At 39.1% G+C, this 22,019-nt stretch overlaps 1 protein-coding gene across 2 annotated transcripts in view; it reads left to right on the forward strand.

The window, feature by feature from the left end:
• EIPR1 (EARP complex and GARP complex interacting protein 1) overlaps nucleotides 1–22,019 on the forward strand; it is a 79,228-nt gene that overhangs the window by 12,669 nt on the left and 44,540 nt on the right. For both annotated transcript variants that reach the window (XM_031052611.2, XM_031052612.2), the window contains exon 3: nucleotides 6,208–6,340. In XM_031052611.2, the coding sequence (XP_030908471.2) occupies nucleotides 6,208–6,340 (133 nt within the window). The remainder of the gene's footprint in view (nucleotides 1–6,207; nucleotides 6,341–22,019) is intronic.

Genomic DNA, 22,019 nt, shown 5'->3' on the forward strand with positions numbered 1-22,019 from the left:
TTTATTACTCAAAGATGAGATGAGACTCAAGGAAAAAAAATATTCAGAGGCCTAAGGGGGTGGAGTATTCAGTTTCTTTACATTTTGGATAATACGTGTGAGACCTAATTTAACTAATTAAATCTTGATACAAACTTGGAGACTGATTCTCACTAGTTGATATCTAGCAGATCTTCAATAGTTTAAGTGTTCTGATTTAGGTAAGTTGATTGGACATATACTATGTATTTTGGAAATATTTACACATATTTTGAGTATGGTTTTCTTTTTCTAATGAATAACATCGATAGAAATGCAGGACACTTCCAGGTGTATTAACAAATGTTTGGAGGTTATTGGCCTTTAGCTGTGCCTCAGGCCATCAGCTCCTCTCAACTAGTTGATAATCCCCAGGAAGTGCCGTAGGCCTCAAGTCATTATTGCTTAATTCAGCACTAAACTCTCTAGATTTGCTTAAAAACTTTTTTAGTTACCTGACCTAACTTAGGAGCTTGCTTGTAATCTCTAGTGCTTGACTAAGTATTGTACTGTGAGAGTTTTCTTAGGTAGTGCCATCACATGCAGAATATTTCTTACCTTCTAGTCACGGGAAGGGGTAGTGCAGTAGTTGTACGTGGTAATTTCTGTATATGATAGTTGGCATGGTAACTTCTGCATCACTGAGGTTTATTGCTGTATGAAGCAATTCAGGCATCTGCAAGAGATCTGGTGAAAGTATTTTCCTACTAACACTGGTATTTCAAAGGAAAAGAATTGTTTACACAATTTTATATTTTATCAATATTTGAGATACTAAGAGCGTGTGGTACTTGTCACTTAGTCCTCATAACTCCCTGGAAGTTGCTTAAGTAGTTTGTATTTGCACGGTGTTCTGCACAATGTCCTTTTACAACTTTTGTTCTCAGTCCTTTCGTTGTTGTTAAACTGTGTTGTTTCATTGTTAAACTGTGGCTTTTTAGTTTGTTCTTAGTTTGATGCATTTACTGAATGCTTTGGAAACATAAAAGCAGTATACATCACTTACTGTTTTCTCACCCTTCTTATTCCCTAACATCTCCATTTTCAGTCATATGTTTTTAGAACCTCATATAGTTATTTTTATGATTTAACTTAATGTACAGGCACAAATTTACATTTAATATAGGTACAAAATAGGGCATTGGCCAAACTAAAACAATTCCTTAGTCTCTGCTGCCCATGAGTGCTTGCTGAAAGAAAATAAATTACGGAGATTGCATAGGTGAAGAAAAAGGAATATTTTGTGTTGAAATGTATTAGTTTTAGTCTCTTTCTTAGCAGTTGGTAATTCCTCCAGATTTTGAGAAGAACTAAATAGTTTTCTCTCAATACTTAGGCTTGTGTTCAATGGAAATCTTCCCCAGTGTAATTAGATCAGATTATTACCTCATTAGTTTATTTGCTGTGATAAAACCAGTCTCTTCAAAGACATTTTCCCACAAGAGTTATGATTCATGTAGCATTAACCATTATGCTACAATCAGGTTGAGAAAGTTCTCACTTACACTTACTGTTTCTTATATCCATACCTATGGTGTCCATATGCTGTACTAACTAATCCATGGTAAAGCTCATTTTTACGCTCCATCAGGAAAGGTTAGAAAGATCATGATTCAAGAACTGAAGAAGGACAGTCTGCAGAACTGAAGTTTGTCCAGTTCTGTCAGGCAGTTATTACAGGTGAATAGTCCTTTCTGCAAATACTTGTCTTCATGATATCACACCAGTGCAGTATTTGGTACTAGTATATTTTCTATGGAAACTCTTTTGTCCTTAGTATTTAGTGAAGTCACTATTCCATTTGATGAATGCAGTGTATCATGTATTTAAATTGACATGATGATGATGATAGTAAAAAACATTGGGGAACCTTTGCAGTTCTTTCTGTTAAGCTGATCAGCTCTTTCCAGTAAGCTGTATTGTTTGGCATAGCTGCTGGGCAAACTCAAGTGGAAAAGGAGAATCTATGGATTATGGAAAGAGGGGCTGGCCACTTGGGAGGAATATAGGACAGTTGTTAGAGGATGTATGGAGGCAATTAGGACAGCTAAAGCCTCCTTAGAACTTGATCTTGCTAGTCAGGTTACGGACAATAGAAAGGGCTTCTTCAAATACATAGCAAATAAAACTAACACAAGAGGCAATATAGGCCCACTGTTGAACAAGGTAGGTGCCCTGGAGACAGAGGATATAAAGAAGGCAGAGGTGCTGAATGCTTTCTTTGCCTCTGTCTTTACTCCTGCAGACTCTCCCCAGGGGCCCCAGATTCCTATAGCCCCAGAAGGAGTCAGGACAAAGGAGGATTTTGCTTTGGTTGATAAGGATTGGGTTAGGGATCTGCTATGCAATCTGGACATCTATAAACTGGTGGGTCCGGATGGAATGCACCCACGGGTGCTGAGGGAGCTGGTGGAGGTCATTGCTAGGCCACTTTCCATCATCTTTGGTAAGTGTCATGGGTTCAGCAGTAGCTGTAGCAGTAAGTCATGGGAAACGGGAGAGGTGCCTGAGGATTGGAAGATGGCAAATGTCACACCAGTCTATAAGAAGGGCAAGAAGGAGGACCCAGGTAATTTTAGACCAGTCAGCCTTACCTCCGTCCCTGGAAAGGTGATGGAACAACTTATTCTTGACTCCATCTCTAGGCATATCAAGGATGAGGGGGTCATTAACAACAGCCAACATGGTTTTATGAAGGGGAAGTCATGTTTGACCAACCTTATAGCCTTCTATGAGGAAGTGACTAGGTGGAGGGATGATGGTAGAGCGGTAGATGTGGTTTTCCTTGATTTCAGTAAGGCATATGATACTGTCTCCCACAGCATTCTCATAGATAAGCTAAGGAAGTGTGGGCTTGATGATCAGGTAGTGAGGTGGATCAAGAACTGGTTGAAAGGAAGAAGGCAGAGAGTTGTGGTCAATGGGGCAGAGTCTAGCTGGAGGTCTGTGACTAGTGGAGTCCCTCAGGGGTCAGTGCTGGGACCAGTGCTGTTTAATATTTTCATCAACGACCTGAATGAGGGAACTGAGTTTACCCTCAGCAAGTTCGCTGATGACACTAAACTGGGAGGAGGGGCTGACACACCAGAAGGCTGTGTTGCCATTCAGCGAGACCTGGACAGGCTGGAGAGTTGGGCAAGGAGAAACTTGATGAAATTCAACAGGGGCAAGTGTAGAGTCTTGCATCTGGGGAATAACAACCCCATGTGCCAGTACAGGCTGGGGGTTGACCTGCTGGAAAGGAGTGAAGGGGAAAGGGACCTGGGGGTCCTGGTGGATAGGAGGATGACCATGAGCCAGCAATGTGCCCTGGTGGCCAAGAAGGCAAATGGCATCATAGGGTGCATTAGAAAGGGTGTGGTTAGTAGGTCGAGAGGTTCTCCTCCCCCTCTACTCTGCCTTGGTGAGGCCACATCTGGAATATTGTGTCCAGTTCTGGGCCCCTCAGTTCAGGAAGGACAGGGAATTGCTTAAAAGAGTCCAGCGCAGATCCACAAAGATGATGAAGGGAGTGGAACACCTCCCTTATGAGGAGAGGCTGAGGGAGCTGCGTCTCTTTAGCTTGGAGAAGAGGAGACTGAGGGGTGACCTCATCAGTGTTTACAAATATGTAAAGGGTGGGTGTCAGGATGATGGAGCTAGGTTTTTTTCAGTGATATCGAGTGACAGGACAAGGGGCAATGGGTGTAAACTGGAGCATAGGAGGTTCCATGTGAACATCAGGAAGAACTTCTTTACTGTGAGAGTGACAGAGCACTGGAACAGGTTGCCCAGGGGGGTGTGGAGTCTCCTACATTGGAGATATTCAAGGCCCACCTGGACAAGTTCCTGTGTGATGTACTCTAGGTTACCTTGCTCTTGCAGGGGGGTTGGACTAGATGATCTTTGAAGGTCCCTTCCAACCCTTGGGATTCTGTGATTATATGAATGGATGTGATTTTTCAACTTGGAAGGGCATAAACAATAGCCTTGCATAAGAATTAGGTTTTGTATTTTCTAAAAGTCTCAGTCTGGACATGTGATTGACTACGTGCTCATGATGTCAGCTGAAGCCGAAGTGTAATAGCAGAGGAATAATTGGTTATCTGTGCCTTTGTGGGGCTTTAGATGGGGTAGTTAAGACTTCTCCCTTAGCTTATGTGCTTAGTAACCCTCTTAACCTGGTTAGTGTGGGTGGAGGATGCATGTTATTTGTAAATGTGACTTAGATTTGTGGTTCACCTTTAGGGAGGCTTGAGTTGAGCTGCTACAGGACACTTCAGTGACTCCAGTGGAGGGTTGTGTTTCTCCCCCATTTTCTCTGACAGATCTTCGCGTAGTTCACACTGTTTCTCTGTTAAATACCCAGTTCAGTAAATTGAGATATCCCCTCCCCTCTGTTATGCTAAAGCCAATTATAACTATTTTGCTGTGTAAAAAATAACAACAGGAGTTACTCTTCTTACTGTCTGTTAAAATTGTTTTATCTTAGAATTGTGAATATGTTGCTATTGTTTGCTTTCCAGTTCATGCTTGTAAAGTAGCTGTTTGGGTTGTCAACGGATTGAGTTGTAAGTTTATTCACAACACCCAAATGTATCTAATAAGAGCAGCATAGAAGGTTGAATAGATAATGTCTTTATTGAAAACCCTAAAACCAAAAACCAGAGGATGAGGTTAAACTGACATCTAATGAAAGGAGCAAGAGCTTTCTGTATAGACAACCTCATGAATTGTGATACAGGGAACAGGTCAGAGAGGGGATGTACAGAATGCCAAAATAAAGTGAAACAGTAGGTAAATCTAAGTGATGCTACTCTAGAGAGTTTTGATAGGCAGAAGGGTCACTCTTTGGAAAGGGAGATTCATAGGCAGCTGTTGGGATTTATGTATAGTGTCCCGATTCCCAGATGGGTTTCTGGGTTCAGGGCAACAAATGAAGTCTGAAAAGAGAACTTGCTAAATCAAATACAGAAGTGCTTATATGCCTTTGATTACGGAATGGAAGAATAATGTAAGGTGATAAGGATCTGGCATTATATTTCAAGGAGGAGTTACTGGTGACAGTGTTTGGATGAGAAAGAAAAGGGTAATATGTAAACTCAGTCCTTAGGAGAGGGAAAAAAAAAAAGGTGATATGTAATATTACCAATTCAGGCTTGAGAGCTGTTTAACAGCTTCTGTATGTTAAGAAAATTTTCTGTATTCTGTAGCCAAGATTTTTGCAGTTGTTCAGTAGACTTAATTTGGTCATTATGATGAGATGTCTTACTTTTTTGTTTTCTCTTCCTTATTCACCTAACTTTGCTGATGAATTTTTAATGGGGATACAGTTGTCTGAAAACTGTGAGTGTTCTAGAGTTTATTTGTCCACTGTTGAGCTCAGTGGAATTAGTCCCATGAGTAGAGTTACCTGTGTATGTTGTCCTAGGCTAGAATCTCTCAATTTCTTCTGTTTATGAGGCAACTATACAAAAACAATTAAGAAAAAATCAGGAGGAAAAATGAAAATAATGTAGATATATTAGAAAAAACAAGACAAAAACCCAAACAAAAATCAAAATCGCATAAAGCAAACCTAGCTGTCTCTTAAAAACCTAACCTATATATTTAAAAGTTACTGTTTCTCTTCATCTTTCAGTTCAGTGTTTCTATTTTTCCATATAATACAAAAAAGTATTACAGCTTTATATGTTGGTACATGTATGTGATTCCTGAAGTGAACTCTCAGGAAGTTTCTTGCTGAGTTGACAGTGTTTGTTTGAAATGAGAGTTCTTTCATTCTCTCCCCTTCTTTCTTTGTAGGTTGTTTGAATTCGATGGTTTAGATAGAGAATTGGTGAAGACATTTAGACTAAGGATTGCAGTGTTGTTATTTCTGTTTATTGCTAAAAGAAGTGTTGAATTGCAATAGAAGTGGCTTATTTACTATTAGCCATAAAATGAAAAATCACCTTCAAGCTTAAAGTTGCAAAATTGAGAAGAACAAACACAGTATTTCCTCAAAACAGGGAAATTGCTTGTGTTTTTTTCAGGAAAAGTTAATCCTGCATGAAATCAATGATATACAAAATTGTTAGTATAACAATTAATTAAAGTAGATATCGGTTATAAAATTCTCATTAAATTGTTCTGTGCAGTCATCATGTATAATTAAGACCCACAGGAAAGCATTTGAAACCCTAATGTTCTTTTTTATTGTATTTGCAGATTCACATCATAGACTTTGATGATGAAAATAACATTATAAACAAAAACGTTCTCCTTCATCAAGTGGGTGAAATTTGGCACATTAGTACCAGTCCTGCAGATAAAGGTGTACTAGCAACCTGCTACAATAAAAGTAAGTCCTCTCTAACGGTATATAACTTGTTTAAGTATTTTTATATTTTTGAATGTGCAAAGTTTTACTCTCTAGCTAACACTTTAATTTGGGATTATCAACACAGGCATTTTTCAAAGATCTGCTGTACCTTTCCTTATACCTCTTTTGTCTTGTATCCCGATGGTCATATTGGTTAGAAGTTTACTTTGACGTTCATGTCAAGGAAAGCAGGAAAACGAAAAAGTATTGCTTGTCTGATTATGTGAAGAACGGCAAATAAAATATATTTGTTATTTTAGGCATCATTGTTTTTATTGTTTTATGTTCTTTGCTTTTGAAAGTGGAAGTAAATGTCTTTCAAAACAACATCCTGCCAACATAGAATCATAGAATAGTTAGGGTTGGAAAAGACCTGAAGATCATCTTGTTCCAACCTGCCTGCTGTGATCAGGGACACCACACACTGAACCATGTCACCCAAGACTCCATCCAACCTGACCTTGCACAGGGATCAAGCTCTATTTAAAATGGCAGGTGAAGTTTGTGTTTCATGTCATTTGTCATATGTTAAGTGCCGATATGCCCACAGAGAGCTATAAATTCTTATTTATGTATCTCACCAAAACCAGTAGAAATGCTTCTTCTGTGACCTAATGCTATGTGCATAGCTGTTGAGATTAATGATTTCTCTGTTTCATGGGTGAAGCAGGTGTGAGGATATTCTGTCATGAGAGGCTTGAAAAATACTCTTGCATTTCTTGGTGTTGTGGTATAAACTCAGTCAGCCATGCAGTTTCTCACTCCCCCCCACCTTCTCCCCCCTGCTCCTGGAGGGATGGGGAGGAGAACTGAAAAGATGTAACTCCCATGGGTTGAGATAAGAACAGTCCAGTCACTAAGGTATAACTCAAAACCACAACTGCTACCACCAATAATGATAAGGGAAATAACAAGGGAAGAGAATACAACTGTTCACCACCTGCCGACCGATACCCAGCCTGACCAACCAGTGATCTAACCCTTCTGGATAACTGCCCCCAGTTCTACATCCTGGGCATGACATGCTGTGGTATGGAATACCTCTTTGATTAGTTTGGGTCAGGTGTCCTGTCTCTGCTTCCTCCTGGCTTCCCCTCCTCCCTGGCAGAGAATGAGACTCAAAAAGTCCTTGGTCAGAGTACAACTAAAATGATTGGTGTTATCAGTGCTGTTCCCAGGCTGAAAGTCAAAACCACAGCACTGCACCAGCTACTAAGAAGGACAAAAATGACTGCTACTGCTGAACCCAGGACACTTGGTAAAGGGAGTCTTTTTCTCTCTGATGAGCAAGAAATCTGTGCTTTCAATTGGAATAAATATTATTTATTCTAGTAAATATTAGTCCATTCTTTCATGGAAATACAGTCCAAGAATATAAGAATAAGGTAGTGAATTTCAGACTTCGCACATCTGCAGGCAGCTGTAGAGATGTGAATTCCCACTGCTCAGCCTTGTGGCTACGTTAGAGAAGAACATTCCAGGATTACTTGGTTCTCCTAATTCTCTTTGATTGAAATAAAAGTGCTAAAATCTGTATTTCACAAATATTATGTGACTCTCCTAGGGATAATTATAGAAGTAAAGTAATAAAGAGGTCTTTCTGTTTTCTAAACTGAAAATTATTATAGGCATTTTGAGTAAGAGAGCATTGAAATGGCATTAGCCTGCCTTTTTTTTTTGTTACTTGTTAATCTCTTGGTTGACTTTACTGGATGCAACTTCACCCCCCTTCCTTGCCAGTGACCCATAGCGAAAATGAGAAAGCAGTTGTCAAGCCTGAAATTCTGAAGTTGTCTTTAATTTCTCTGGCTAGTTTTAGAGGAGAATCTGAGAAATTTGTCTGAAGTCTCCTTTAGAGAAAACCAGAACAAGTTTCTGAGTTTCTTTCTCTAGTGTTTCTCAGTTGATTGCATTTTTTTCTTAAAGAATGTTTTTCTGCACAGAATAGTATGAAACACTTTAACAAAATCTCTCTTTTTCCCTACATAACTGAACAGCAAGATGATATGAAATAGCCTATCAAGTCTAGTATTTCATGTATGTAATGTGCCATTTAATGTTAATCAGTCATAATTCATTCTGCTTGTATCTATTTTAGAGTTCAAGTATTGCTCTAGAATGTACGGTGAAAACAAAACTTAAATATAGACCTTTTTGCATGTTATAGCAATTTCTTATAGCAATATGCATATTAATTGAAAATCATCTTTGGAAGACAGCTTATTGAGATTGCTAGAATTGAGCTTCTAACTAAACACTCTAAATTTCTGTGAGATTTCTGACTTCCGTTATTGGACCTGTTAATTCATATGCGTGTTTTCTAGTCTAGCTGCTTTGTGTTCTAGATTTAGTTTACCTGGTTTCTGAACATTAAGCTGTATTGCTTATACTTCATGCATCTTCATTTAGAAACATCACCCATAAACTTGCTGCAGAAAACAAGATCTGGTTCTTAAATGATTGTTGATGACTCTAATTAGAGATGTATAGAACAGAAAGCACACAGCATGGGGTTCTAATAATAAGGTATACTGAGTTTAGCAGACAACTTATTTCAAGTAGTAATTTAAAATTCCTTTTTGTGTAATGTATTTGTTTTGTTATTTTAAAGGCAACTATTTTTCTCATTGAAGTACTAGTCAAATGAGATGGTGCTGTCAGGAAGAGTCATAGGTATTGTCAACAGCTCTTATGTCTGAGCAGTACTGGCAGAGGGCTGAAGCACCTCTGCTATGAAGACAGGCTGAAAGAGTTGGGCTTGCTTAGCCTGGAGAACAGAAAGCTCCAGGGAGATATAGGAGCTTTCCAGTACTTGAATGGGGCTACAAAAAGCTGGGGAGGGACAAGGGCATGTAGCGATAGGACAAGGGCAAATGGCTTTAAACAGTCAGAGGGGAGACTAAGGTTAGATGTTAGGAGGAAGCTTTCATTGTGAGGGGGATGAGACACTGGCACAGGTTGCTCTGAGAAGTTGTGGCTGCCCCATCCCTGGCAGTGTTTAAGGCCAGGTTGGATGGAGCTTTGAGCAACCTGATCTAGTGAATGATGTCCCTACCCATTAGAACTAGATGATCTTTAAGGTCTCTTCCAATTATGCATACATATATACAGCAGCTTCTTCCAAAGTCATAGTTATGAGGCTTTTTTTCCCCCTTGAATCTTGCAGGTAGGAAACTTCCTTCAACAGAAGTGATGGTAATGTGGAAACAATCTACCTGTGTCACCCGCTGGGGGGGTTTACAATTAATTTTTTTTTTACAGGTCAAAAAAGAGTTCTATTTTACATAAAGCCTGTTGAAGAATCAATACATGAGTAAATAGTATATATTCCAATCTCTCTTAATGCTTTCAAGAAGAGTAACTTCCCTAAAAATTACGATAAGGTGGCTTAGATAACTTTCTTGTTCTCAAGAAGTCACAGAGAAATTTAAATCATTGCTGAATATGCAGATTGAGGGCTATGTTTTCTAAACAATTAATAAAGTTAATTTAAATGGTGCTCTGTATTCTTTTGTTCAGGATATTTTACCAGGGTATTGTTTTTAAAAAGGAAAAAGCTTTTTTTCTCTCAAGTCAAAACCAAGGAAAACTCCTTTTCTTGTTAGCATCAGTATTTACTACTTTGATTTCTAATTTTGACATTGCATCATTAATAAAGCCTGTGTCTTTTAATTCTGAATGGTGATATTGACTAGAATCATAGTTGCTCTAATAGCATTGGAACAAATACATCTTCGGATATTAACCAGAAATTCCATTTTGCAGGCCATTTTGTCTTTATATTAAGATAAAATAGTGCAACTATCTCTCCACCCCTCCCCATGCACACACATTAAAAACGCTGATTTAGAAAAATCACTTAATTGTAATGGGAGCACTTTTTCTACTCAGTTCCTCTCTCAGTTGCAGTGGTCCCTCCTCCCACCAATGATGGATATATATCTCAGGGAATTTTATACTATTCATACTGATGTTAAAGGAAAATTATTTTATTATCAAGTGGTAGGCTTACTAGTTTCATATAATATTGCCTAGCTTCCAGGAAAGATCAGAAATCTACTGTGCTGGAGGCACAGTATTTGCGTATACTGTGCATATCTAACATACTTGGCAGTATTGTATGCTAGAAATGTAGTAAGAACATTCCTATGTGACTTTCATTGCTAATAGATAAGATGTGTAGTCGGTAGATATAATAATTGATTAGAGGTGATATCTTTCTGCTTTTTTTGTTGTTTGTCATCTTTGCCATTATGAAGTGCTTGTCTTGTGTTCAAATAGTAGTCAGGCTGTAGCCAAAGAATCAGATTGCTACTGACACCTTTAAAGTAGGTAAAAAAAATAAAATCTAGCTGTAGATTGTTAAAGTTTAGTATGGTACAGATTAGGCTTAAAAGATAAAGCTGAAAGGATGGATTGCTGAGAGAAGAGTACAAGGTGCAGAGTTCTTGGTGATGATAAAAGTGGCAATAAGCTAGAGTGCTACAGTTGCATTTTGATTGGTTAATGTTTGCTTTACATCCACTTATTTGCTCTGATACTTATCATCTTAAAGTTACATTCAGCAAAACAGAAATCAAATCGTGTGCTTCAGAGTGGCACAGAATTAAAATGGAGCATACTGGATTTAGTGGAAAATCCCTGTCAGAAAAATTCTAGGAGTTTTATACCATCCTTTTTTTTTTTTTTTTTGCTATTCTGACTACCTGTAGTCAGTTAACTCTTCATTTTTTACTTTTTTTTTTAATTAAAAGGTGACAGGAGTGACACTTCTAAAAAAGTGAATAAGAAAGGTGACAAAGTAATTAAGGAGATTATAGTGTCTTAGTAGAAATGTACTTTTAAATATCAGAAAAGAATAATGATGGGGTGAGGGTCAAGAATGTACCCTTCAAATTATGATAAAACCAATGAGAATAATGGTACACTAAGTATAATAATAAGTTTATAAATTGAGATAAATTGGTCTTTAAATGTGCAAGAAGTTGGTAGCCATCCAAGAACTCTATTCACACACTAAGGGGAAAATCATTTCACATGTGTATTACTACTTAAAGTTTGAAAAAAGTCTTGCTTCAGCTTTCAAAAGAGCATCCTAGGCTATGCTAGGGTAAATTTTTCGTGGTGAGAAGGTGAAATGTCAAAACCCTGTTGATCATGTTAGAGCATAGTCACTTGGGAAGTAAAACCCTAAACCCTGTTGGAATGTGATCCATATATGATCACAGTATTGCTGAAGTTTCAGGCTGCAAGAGAAGAAATATGAAAGCCATTTGAATGGACTTCTGATAATGTATGGAGGCAGGGAGAAATAGCAAGTCAGCAGACTAGAGTGTGTCTAATACAGTTCTTGTATGTAAAGTAGGTGATGAAAGTCTCAGCCGTAGGGCTGTTTGAAAAATGTGGGATCCCTGGGTTAGCATGAAGTCAGAGAATACATGGAAATACATCAGTTTCTGAATGATGCATTTCCCACTTTGTCAGTCCAGTTTATAATACACTGTTGTCAGGTGTTTGAAAGATTTACCAGTTAGGTGGATGCGTATAGTGGCAGTTAAAGATTGTATGTGTTTTGATAGTGTGTGTGTACCTTGCCATGTGCTTTGTTTCTTACAGAACTTCATTTTAATCTGCACTTCTTATACATCTCTCCCCTTCTTTCATCCACTGTTTTAGGATACTGTTAAAATGGGGGTGGACTATTTTCTAAGGAGAAAGTAAATTTCATTAAAAGAATATGGACTGCAGAGGGATTTTTCTGTAGGCCATTTAGAGAGTTTTCCACCTGTGCCAGTTTGCCAGCAATGGATGGCTTCTTCCTGAATGACTTGGGTCTGGCCTCTGCACAGCAGAATATTCAGTAAAGGGAGCAAATGCTCATGATGATGTCTGGAAAAAAACTATCATTCTAAAATATTTTTTTCTGTAAATATGAAGGGAACTCTTAATCCAATATTTTCTGCTTTATTCTTTACAGAACCTGAATACAGCTTTCATTATATCCTATAAGCTAGAACAAAACCTCAGATTTGTGCATTGCTCTGAGATCCCAATGAATGTCAGTGAGAAACCAGTGGTTTGTTTAAATTTCAATACAATGCAATAGCTAGTTACTTGGCTAGTTACTGCATTTTGGAAGATGTTTTACAGATGGTTAGAAGGTATGACAAAATTGTTTGAGAAGTCAAGGGGGAAGACATACTGGTGAATTTACATGGAGTGACGGGGAGATACAGGGGAGAAAACAGAGAAATGATTCAACTCGAAAATTCTGCATTAGTAGAAAATAGTTTGCCTGCTGAACCTCTAATTTGATCTAGGTACCTATCTCCATTACTGTAAAGGTGAATTTTTGGGAAGTAACAGTAAGCAGCTACATAGCTGTATCTCCTCTGAGCAGGTGAAGGATGTGCTGAGGGAAGGCCAAAGTAAATGACCGTATCTCAAGAGCATAATTGTAGGCAATGCCAGTGTACTATTAGCTATCACAGATCTGATAGGGAAAATGCTTACTGAAAGACAAAGTGAAGAAATGAAGGAAATGGTGTAATTGGAAAAATGAGGAGATATCAAAACCAAATAAGGGATAGGTCGTTTGAAGGACATGCATATGGCTGCAGCCACTTGGGAGAAAGCAAGAAGGTATGAGGTGGCATGTAGCATTTGGGTAATCAGTTCTGTGGAATGCTGTAGAGAAGTTAGTGGTAAACCATGGCCCTAAGGTGTTAGCAGTTTTAAGGTGTTTTCCATAGTGTCTGTCAGTAGAAAAAAAAATCTTATTGTGATTAAATGTCTGCCTGTTCTGGTTTTGGATTAGTGCTTTGTTTTGCGTTTTGTTCTTTATCTGTGGCAGCTTCCCCTGCTTTCCAGAAGCCTGATGTTCTTCCTTTCTGTGCCATTTACTGAAATGATCAGCAATATAATTAGGAAATTTTTAAGTTCTGTCTACCTTTAATGTTGATGCTGCTATAAGATGAACAGTTGTCTGTAGACTGAAACCTCTCTTTTTATTGTTTTGAGCTATGCTGGCAAACTAAACAAAATGTTTATGCTGATTGTTTATGCAATTGTGAATTGGGTTGCAAGGGTATTCTCACAGCCACAAGAGTACCTTCATGTAATTGAAAGCTTGAAAATCAGAATGTGACATAATGGGCCACAAAAAATAACAGCATTAAAGTCTGATATTTGGGATGATTTACTTTAACGATGTCATGCAGGGTGGGAGCAGGTGTAGAACGTGTCTGTGTATGAGCTATATCAACCCTGAAAATGATTTAAGAAGAAAACAATCCATACCTGCTAGCTTGTGGGGGATAAAATCTGCTGACTATAAAAAAACTTAACATTAAATAATCCAGCTATGGTATTAGACAATTGGCTGCTCTTTTTTTTTTTTTGTAATGATATTTTTTTGCTGGAAATTGCAATCCATAAAATAAAATAAATAGTCTTGGGATATTCTCACCCTACAACTATGTGAAGGGAGGTTGTAGTGAGGTGGGGGTCAGTCTCTTCTCCCAACTAACAAGCTATAGGACAAGGGGTAATGGCCTCAACTTGTGCCAGGGGAGGTTTAGGTCCAATATTAGGAAGAATTTCTTCACAGAGAGGGTGGTCAGACATTGCAACAGGCTGTCCAGGGAAGTGGTGGAATCACTGTCCCTGGAAGTGTTCAAAAACTGTTTAGATGAGGCCCTCAGTGACATGGTTTAGTGGTGGCCTAGGCAGTGCTATGGTAATGGTTGGACTTGATGATCTTAAAGCTGTTTTCCAACTTAGCTGATTCTATGATTCTGTGATTAAATGAATATTTTTAGGTTATATATGTTTCAGTAATGTGAACAGGGCCATAGCATTCACCTAGGGACTGATTTTCAGTAGTGCCTACTATTAAAGTGTTGGGATGCTTCATGAGCAGTTTTGATGTGGGCCACCTAGTACTTTCAGGCAATGATGCCCATGGGTAGCCCAAGAACATCATGAGTGGTTGGAGTGTAGCCCCCTCCTTTCAGCTTACCCTGTAAAAAAATTGAGCTTAGCTGTGCTAGGTGGCCTCAGAGTTGTAGAAATGTACCTGACTTTGAGTTGCCAAAAAATAAAATCTCTGTCATGAGTCTCCATTGCAGATTGTTCTACAATACACAGGATGTTCATTTTGGAGACTATATTGCAGGGGAACATGCAAATACTGGAGAAATTAGGGAAAAAGCATGCTATAGATATTTCTCACACCTTGTTTCATATATATGGTCAAGAATTTCTGTTCTGCTAATCTCAGAAAGTCTGATGGTTCTGTTGTGCAGCTTATTCCATGAAATTAAGATAAATAAATTTGGTCCTTCTAGAGAAGAGGATGTTTTGGAAGAGTTACCCTTTTTGTATAGCATTTATACATTGTCTAGTTCTGTGGGATGGTTGTGTTGTGATAAGAATTGCTAGGTATTGTGCAGGTTATGTCTTAAAGAATGCTGATGAATGAAAAAAGCTTCACACTTGTCATTTGAAGTGAACATTTAATTACTGGGTATTAGATGCACACATTCACTGAGGCAAAAATCTGTGTCTGATGATGGTAATTGTCTAATTTATCCCAGCTCTTGCTTCTGAAGAGGGTACTTGGGTACTTTTTTTTTTTTTTTCCCCTAGCTGCTTTCAAATACTAAACTCTGAATTAGATTTGGAACCGAAGGTCTCTGCCAGCAGGGTAATTTCTGAGTTTGCAGAGAAGTTCTGAGAAATCTGAGGTTTAACAAATGTTCGTGCCTTGACTAGTTAAAAGGACATTAAATAAAACTCTTAAATAATGTCAGTAAATTTTATGGAATGTACTGAAGAATTGTTTTAGGAGTTGCTTGTGATTCTTTCACTTGTACTTGAATGATGCTAAGCAAAACTTTTGTTTTTAAAAAGCAGCTGACATCTTCTCTTGCTCTTGATGACACTGGGAACTATAGGCAGTCCTGAGCAAAGATGCTGGTGTCATGTGCTGTCTGGTACTTCTGTCATGTTTGAAATGTGTGAATTCAGTCTCATTGAGAACAATAAAAAAATGGCAGCTGTTTTGAAGGAAGGCAGTTCTTCACAGAATACTTTATCCTGTACTGCTTGGAGAAGAACGCTCATCAGTTATTTCTCTTAGGGTTTTCTTCTTTAAAATTCCTTCAAGATCAGAGTATGAAAGGGAGGTGATGCGCAACAATACATGGAAATGCAAGGTCGAAAAGAAAGAAGCATGTGTTTTCCATAGCTGTTTGTTTTGTTTTTTGTTATTTTTAAGAGAACAGTCACAGATCCTAAAATCATTAGGAAGAATACTTATCACCTTGTTCCAAGAGTGTCTTGTTCATGAAGGAAATACTTCAAGGATACACAAAGAAAAGTATTAGTAGGAAATGCAGCCCAAAATTTTTTAAGTGTCCATTGATATCTGATTAATCTTAACTGCTGGTGGAAATGCACAATCAGGTCAAGGCAAAATGAACATTTAAATAGGTTAATATGTATACTTTACTTGAAAATATATTATCTACTGTACTAACATGACTAACAGAACCATCTTACCAAGCATTTGACTTAAGACTCTTATTCCCAGCTTTCCTCACCTTGCGTTAGTAATACATGTTCTAGCTGTGTTTGTTACAATTCACTGATAAAATGTAAAACCTTTGAAAGTTAGATGAGTTCTTTTTACTAGGGAGAGGAAAAATGAAATTTAAAAACAAGATCTCTAACAAGTGTAACAATCTTGTGATTTTTATATTTTTTAATTCAATTCATAGAATCATAGAATAGTTATGGTTGGAAATGACCTTAAGATCATATAGTTCCAACCCCCCTGCCGTTGTCAGGAACACCTCACATAAAAGCATGTCACCCAAGGCACTGTCCAACACAGCCTTGGACACTGCCAGGGATGGAGCATTCACAACTTCTTCAGGCAACACATTCCAGTGCCTCACCACCCTCACAGAAAGGAAGGAATTTCTTTCTTATATCTAATCTAAACTTCCCCTGTTTAAGCTTGAACCCTTGTCCTATCACTAAAGTCCCTGATGAAGAGTCCCTCCCCAGCATCCTTATAGCTCCCCTTCAGATACTGGAAGGCTGCTATGAGGTCTCCACGCAGCCTTCTCTTCTCCAGGCTGAACAGCCCCAACTTTCTCAGCCTATCTTCATATGGGTGGTGCTTCAGTCCCCTCATCGTCCTCGTGGCCCTCCTCTGGACTCTGAACAGCTCCTATTTATGTTGAGGACACCAGAACTGCACACAATACTCAAAGTGAGTTCTCACGAGAGCAGAGTAGAGGGGCAGGATCACCTCCTTCAACCTGCTGGTCACGCTCCTTTTGATGCAGCCGAGGATATGGTTGGCTTTCTGGGCTGCAAGCACACACTGAAGCCGGACCATGTTCATTTTCTCATCAACCAACACCTTCAAGTCCTTCTCCGCAGGGCTGCTCTGAATCTCTTCTCTGCCCAACCTGTAGCTGTGCCTGGGATTGCTCCCACCCAGGTGTAGGACCTTGCACTTGTCATGGCTAAACTTCATGAGGTTGGCATCAGCCCACCTCACAAACGTGTCAAGGTCCCTCTGGATGGCATTCCTTCCCTCCAGCGTATCAACCGAACCACACAGCTTGGTGTCATCAGCAAACTTGCTGAGGGTGCACTCAATCCCACTGTCCATGTCACCAGCAGAGATGTTGAGCAAAACTCGTCCCAATACCAATCCCTGGTCTCCAGCTGGACATTGAGCCGTTGACCACAACTCTTTGTGTGCTGCCATCCAGCCAGTTCTTTATCCACCGAGTGGTCCATCTATCAAATTGATGTCTCTCCAGTTTAGAGACAATGATGTTGTGTGGGACAGTGTCAAACCCTTTGCACAAATCCAGGTAGATGATGTCAAGTGCTCCACCCCTGTCCATCAGTTCCATGGCCCCATCACAGAAGGCCACCAAATTGATCAGGCAGGATTTCCCGTTAATGAAGCCATGCTGGCTATCACCAAGCACCTTGTTGTTTTTCATGTGCCCTAGCATGCCTTCCAGAAGAATCTGCTCCAAGATTTTGCAAGCACAGAGGTGAGACTGACTGGTCTGTAATTCCCCAGGTCTTCCATTTTCTCCTTTTTGAAAATGGGGGTTATATTTCCCTTTTTCCAGTCATTGGGAACTTCACCTGACTGTCGTGATTTTTCAGATATGATGGACAATTCAGGTTGTTAGCACTGCAAGAAAAATAGTTGAGCTGTAAAGTGTCTGCCTAATGAAAACAGCAGTCTTAAAAGTTGGTTAGAAGCCTTTACTAGATGATTTTGAAATTAAATACTAAACAATTTCCTAGATTGCTATCATCTCTATGTGCTTGCCCCTCCTTCTCTTAGGAATTTAATTTTTATTCAAATCTATTGAAATATATGTGGATACCGATTTATTTTCCCAGTGCAAATGTGGTTTTCAACTCCTACAAAAATAGGTTCTGCACTTCCGTTACATGTAGGGACAAACAAAGCCACCAGAGGGCGAAAGAAAGTGCGAATAGAGCAAACAGCTTCACACATGGAGAGAGGCACGTGTGCGAGCACACATCTTGGTCTTCTGTTTTTTTTTTTTTTTTCCCAGACAGCACAGGTGCCACTGTGCAGTAGATATGAAGACTCAGTGTAATTAGATTGGGTTTGTACATCCAAAACATAAAGGCATACAGACACCTGATGTTTAATTTTGATGAACAGAAAAATAAAGTTAACATTTAGTATCCATTAAAAACGTTAAATCTGCTGTGAATTATGGCCCTCTGGTGCACTGCACTTACCACACAGTAAACTTGTGTATTAAAAAAACTTCCTGTAGAGAAAATTCGTCAGTAAGAGTATCGGAAAGAATGCTCTGGTGATGCTTTCAATTCTTTAGTATTGAAGCCAGCAGGTGACACTGACTTCACTTTCCTTTTCTGTAGTGAAAACATCTATGTGGGGAAGTCTTTGATACAGCCAGCTGTGTGACATGGTACAGTCATTAAAACATGGAAGGAATTTGAATGCATCTCTCTAAATATTCTTCAGTGTTCTTCTCAGCAGTAGTGGTGAGACGTACAGTTTATGCCCATAGTTTGAGTGAAGAAATAAATGTGTGTGGTGTTCTCCTGATGTTCTTTGTAGCTTGTACCTGTTGTTTTTCTAGGAATTTTAGCTGAAATGATTGACTAGCTGTATGATGGAAAACCACTACAGAAGTGGTGAATAGCTTGAGAAATTGTCCCATGTTAATTGCTGTTCAGGTCTGTACTATAATCATAAGATGTGAAACTGCTGTAGGAGTTGAGCTCAGTAGTGTCTCAGCCAGTGTGTAAGAGCAGACACATAGGGAAAAGTGTAAGAACTGTGAGAGCATATATAATATAATTAACTTGAAGCACAGATGCTTGTTATCCCTTGATTTAGGATTTCATCTGTATTTGACAGTCATTATTCTGATAATTGTAACGTTTGTGCTATGAAGCAAAATAGAACTACTGTCAGAAAGAAGAAGGAGGAGAGAAAATGACTGAAATTGAAGTATTACAGGATGGTCATGATATTGAAAAGAATGCTTCTAAAATACAGAAAGTGGATAAAATGCTTCTGAATTAGAACTGTCACTGGGAGAAGAACTTGAATTATCAGGCTGCTCTGTCCTTCAGCATTAGAAGGTTCCTTTCTCCTCTTCCACTTTTTTCCTGTTAGCTCAGAACAAGAAAAAAGATTTTCCTTCTGCAAATTTAATATCTTTTTAACTCAAAATTGTCAAATATTGAACTGAACTAGTATAATAAACTGAAAGAAAATGTTTCTTTCTCCATCTCCAATCAATGCTATTGTTGCATTAAATAAAATTTTTCAGGTACACGTCAGCTCTTTCTAGTATGTGTTTAGTCATTGTTGTCCAACTAGCTTGTTAAATAAGTTAAACTTAGGAGCTTGCTTTTCTCTGGTTTGTATTAGACTTCAGAGGTATTCCCGAATCATGTAAGTGAAATCAAGTATACTATACACGTTCCTTCCCATAAAAATTAAGACATCTTGTGATCTCATTTTTCCTGCATTCCATTTTCTGTGCCTTTCTTTCTACCGTGGAAAGATAGCCTGCTTTAGCTTGCATTATCCCATCTTCCTTGAAAAGCTGGAGAGGCTGAAGCAGTGTCACTTACGTGACAGATTCTTAAGAGCTCTCTACTGGATCCCTTTTCTCTCCAGGACCATCTTCCATGGCATTCTTCAGTGCAGTTCCCTGATCAGGCCAAAGTCTGATCTCCTGAAGCTCAGGGCGATGTGTGATTCTGCTATCTGCCTTGTTCCTTTATGTAAGGGAACAAGATGAGCTCCTCCATCTCATGATTTTTGTAGCCTAGGCTTCCCCCAACCTTTGCATCTCTGACCTGTTCTTTGATATTTGTAACTGAGGTATAGCAGAAACACTTTCCCATTGTCTCATTGATCGCTGGTGTTAGCAGTCATCAATGAACTTGGAAATTGCCTATATCCTGCTGCATTTCTTTTCCAGTAGACACTGAGGTAGTTCAAGTCTTACATGAAGACCAGGACCTATGAATATGAAGCTCCTTCTTCTTGTCTAAAGGTTCTATTATCCTTTGTTTCATCCTTCCTGTAGCAGACACCAACTGTAGTGTTGCCATATTGCTCTACCTTCTAATCCTAAACTGTAAGCTCTCAGCTGGCCATCATCCCTCCACAGAGCTCCATGCACTCTAGTTGCTGTTCATAAAGTGCAATTCTTTCTTCTCATCTTCTTGATCTGTCCCTCCTAAAAAGACATTCCCAGTAGATTCTGCATTTGGAATAAATATGAAATGTATTTGTTCAGTACTAGGAAAGAAATTGTATCTTGTCCTGAGCTGAAGATATAACTGTGAAATAGCTTAGTGTTTAAAAGCCCAGCAAGTCTTTTGGGGGTTTGTTTTTATTTGGTTATATTTTAACTTTTTCTTCTTAGATTACAGCCTTTTTAGGGAGGAGCTATATGTCTTGTCTTTCTCCACATGTGTTAAGATTACAAAAAACCCTATGGATTTATCTCCTATGAGGACTTCTGAGCTGTAAACAGATGAGGAGAACTGCATAGTTGTTAGCAGATGACTAGCAGCAGCATGTATTGTTTGAATGCCCCAAGTTGAGAAAACAGCTATTTAGTATAGGGTGATATTCTTTTTTTTATGGACTTTCTGGGTATGCTAGCTGCTGATTATCTTGAGATGTCAGGTAGGTGGATTTCAGCTAAAAAAAAACAAACCCAAACATGTACGTAATTTATTTTTCTTGTGTTATTAAAACTAGCTTTCTAGTGACATGTAGTCCTGTCACTACATGCCCTGTAAAAAGTCCCTCTCCAGCTTTCTTTCAGGCCCCCTTTAGGTGCTGGAAGGCTGCTGGGAGGTCTCTAGTAATTTTTCTTCAGACTGAAGATGCCAAGCTCTCTCAACCTGCGTTCATTGGAGAGGTGCTACAGCCCTCATGAGGACCAGAGCTTGTGAACATGAGGCCATTCCTGTTTGTATAGAGGGCCTCATCCACCTGGTTTTCCGGGTCAGGTGGCTTTTACCAGACCCCCACTATAATGTCACATATTCCTGCCCTCCCTTTTAATCCTGACCCATAAGCTCTTGGTCAGCTCCTCATCCATCCCTATGCACTTCAGTTGGTCATGAACACAGAGAGTGATATCCCCATCCTCTTCTCCCCCTGCATGTCCTATCTGACGAGCCTGTATCCTTCCATTCCCACACTCCAATTGTAGGATACGTCCTACCACATCTGTGATGCCAATTATATCATAGCTTTCTGCAGGTGTATGCATATCTGTAACTTATCTTGTTTATTCCCCAACATTGATAATGGCGTTCAGGTTCGCTGGCCTTAGTGATGATGGAAGCTAGCAGGTAAATACGGTTCATTAACTTTTATTGGTGTGTTGTGCAGCTCTCTTCAGCACAGGGTTAAATCTCACAATGCTTTTTATATTACCAGATGATACCTAGCTGATTTTATGGCTCCTGCTCTCGCAGATACAGTGTGCTGGTGATGACAATAGCAGGAAGATTATCACAAATGAAGGAAAACGTGTAGTGAGTCCTAGTTTCTCTGTTTTTTCCTATGTTGTTAAAATATCTAGAGAGATATATCTGAGGTATCAAACAAGCTGTAAGTCACGTTGTGACTTATGAGATTTGGTCATGTGAAGCGTCAGAAAGAAGGCATGCCTATTTGTGCTGCTGAGCAGCTTTTACAGTGTTGCAGCCAGATTCTGCCTGCAGAGCAAAGTTCAGTTCATCAATATAGCGATGACTGCATTTCTTCACTTGGGCTGTCTTCATATGGCAGAGTTCCAGAAATACAGTAAGTAAATTTTGAGCTCCCACAGATAGTTGTATATCTGCAGAGCATACCCCCCAAAAAAGGTATGTGCTGGAACATTGTCTCAGGTCACCTCTGGATAGCGTATGAGACATCAGACTGTCAAAAAAAAAAAAGGGCAATTTATTCCTGCTTGAGTATTTCAGCCTGCTGACTGCCTGCTCTCTGTGGGTTCTGTCTCCTGTTTCTGTACAACATGATGGGTTTACCTGTCTCGCCATGTCATACCCCACACCTTTGCAC

Source organism: Melopsittacus undulatus, chromosome 3 (assembly GCF_012275295.1).
Source record: "Melopsittacus undulatus isolate bMelUnd1 chromosome 3, bMelUnd1.mat.Z, whole genome shotgun sequence".
In the NCBI taxonomy this organism is placed as follows: domain Eukaryota; kingdom Metazoa; phylum Chordata; class Aves; order Psittaciformes; family Psittaculidae; genus Melopsittacus; species Melopsittacus undulatus.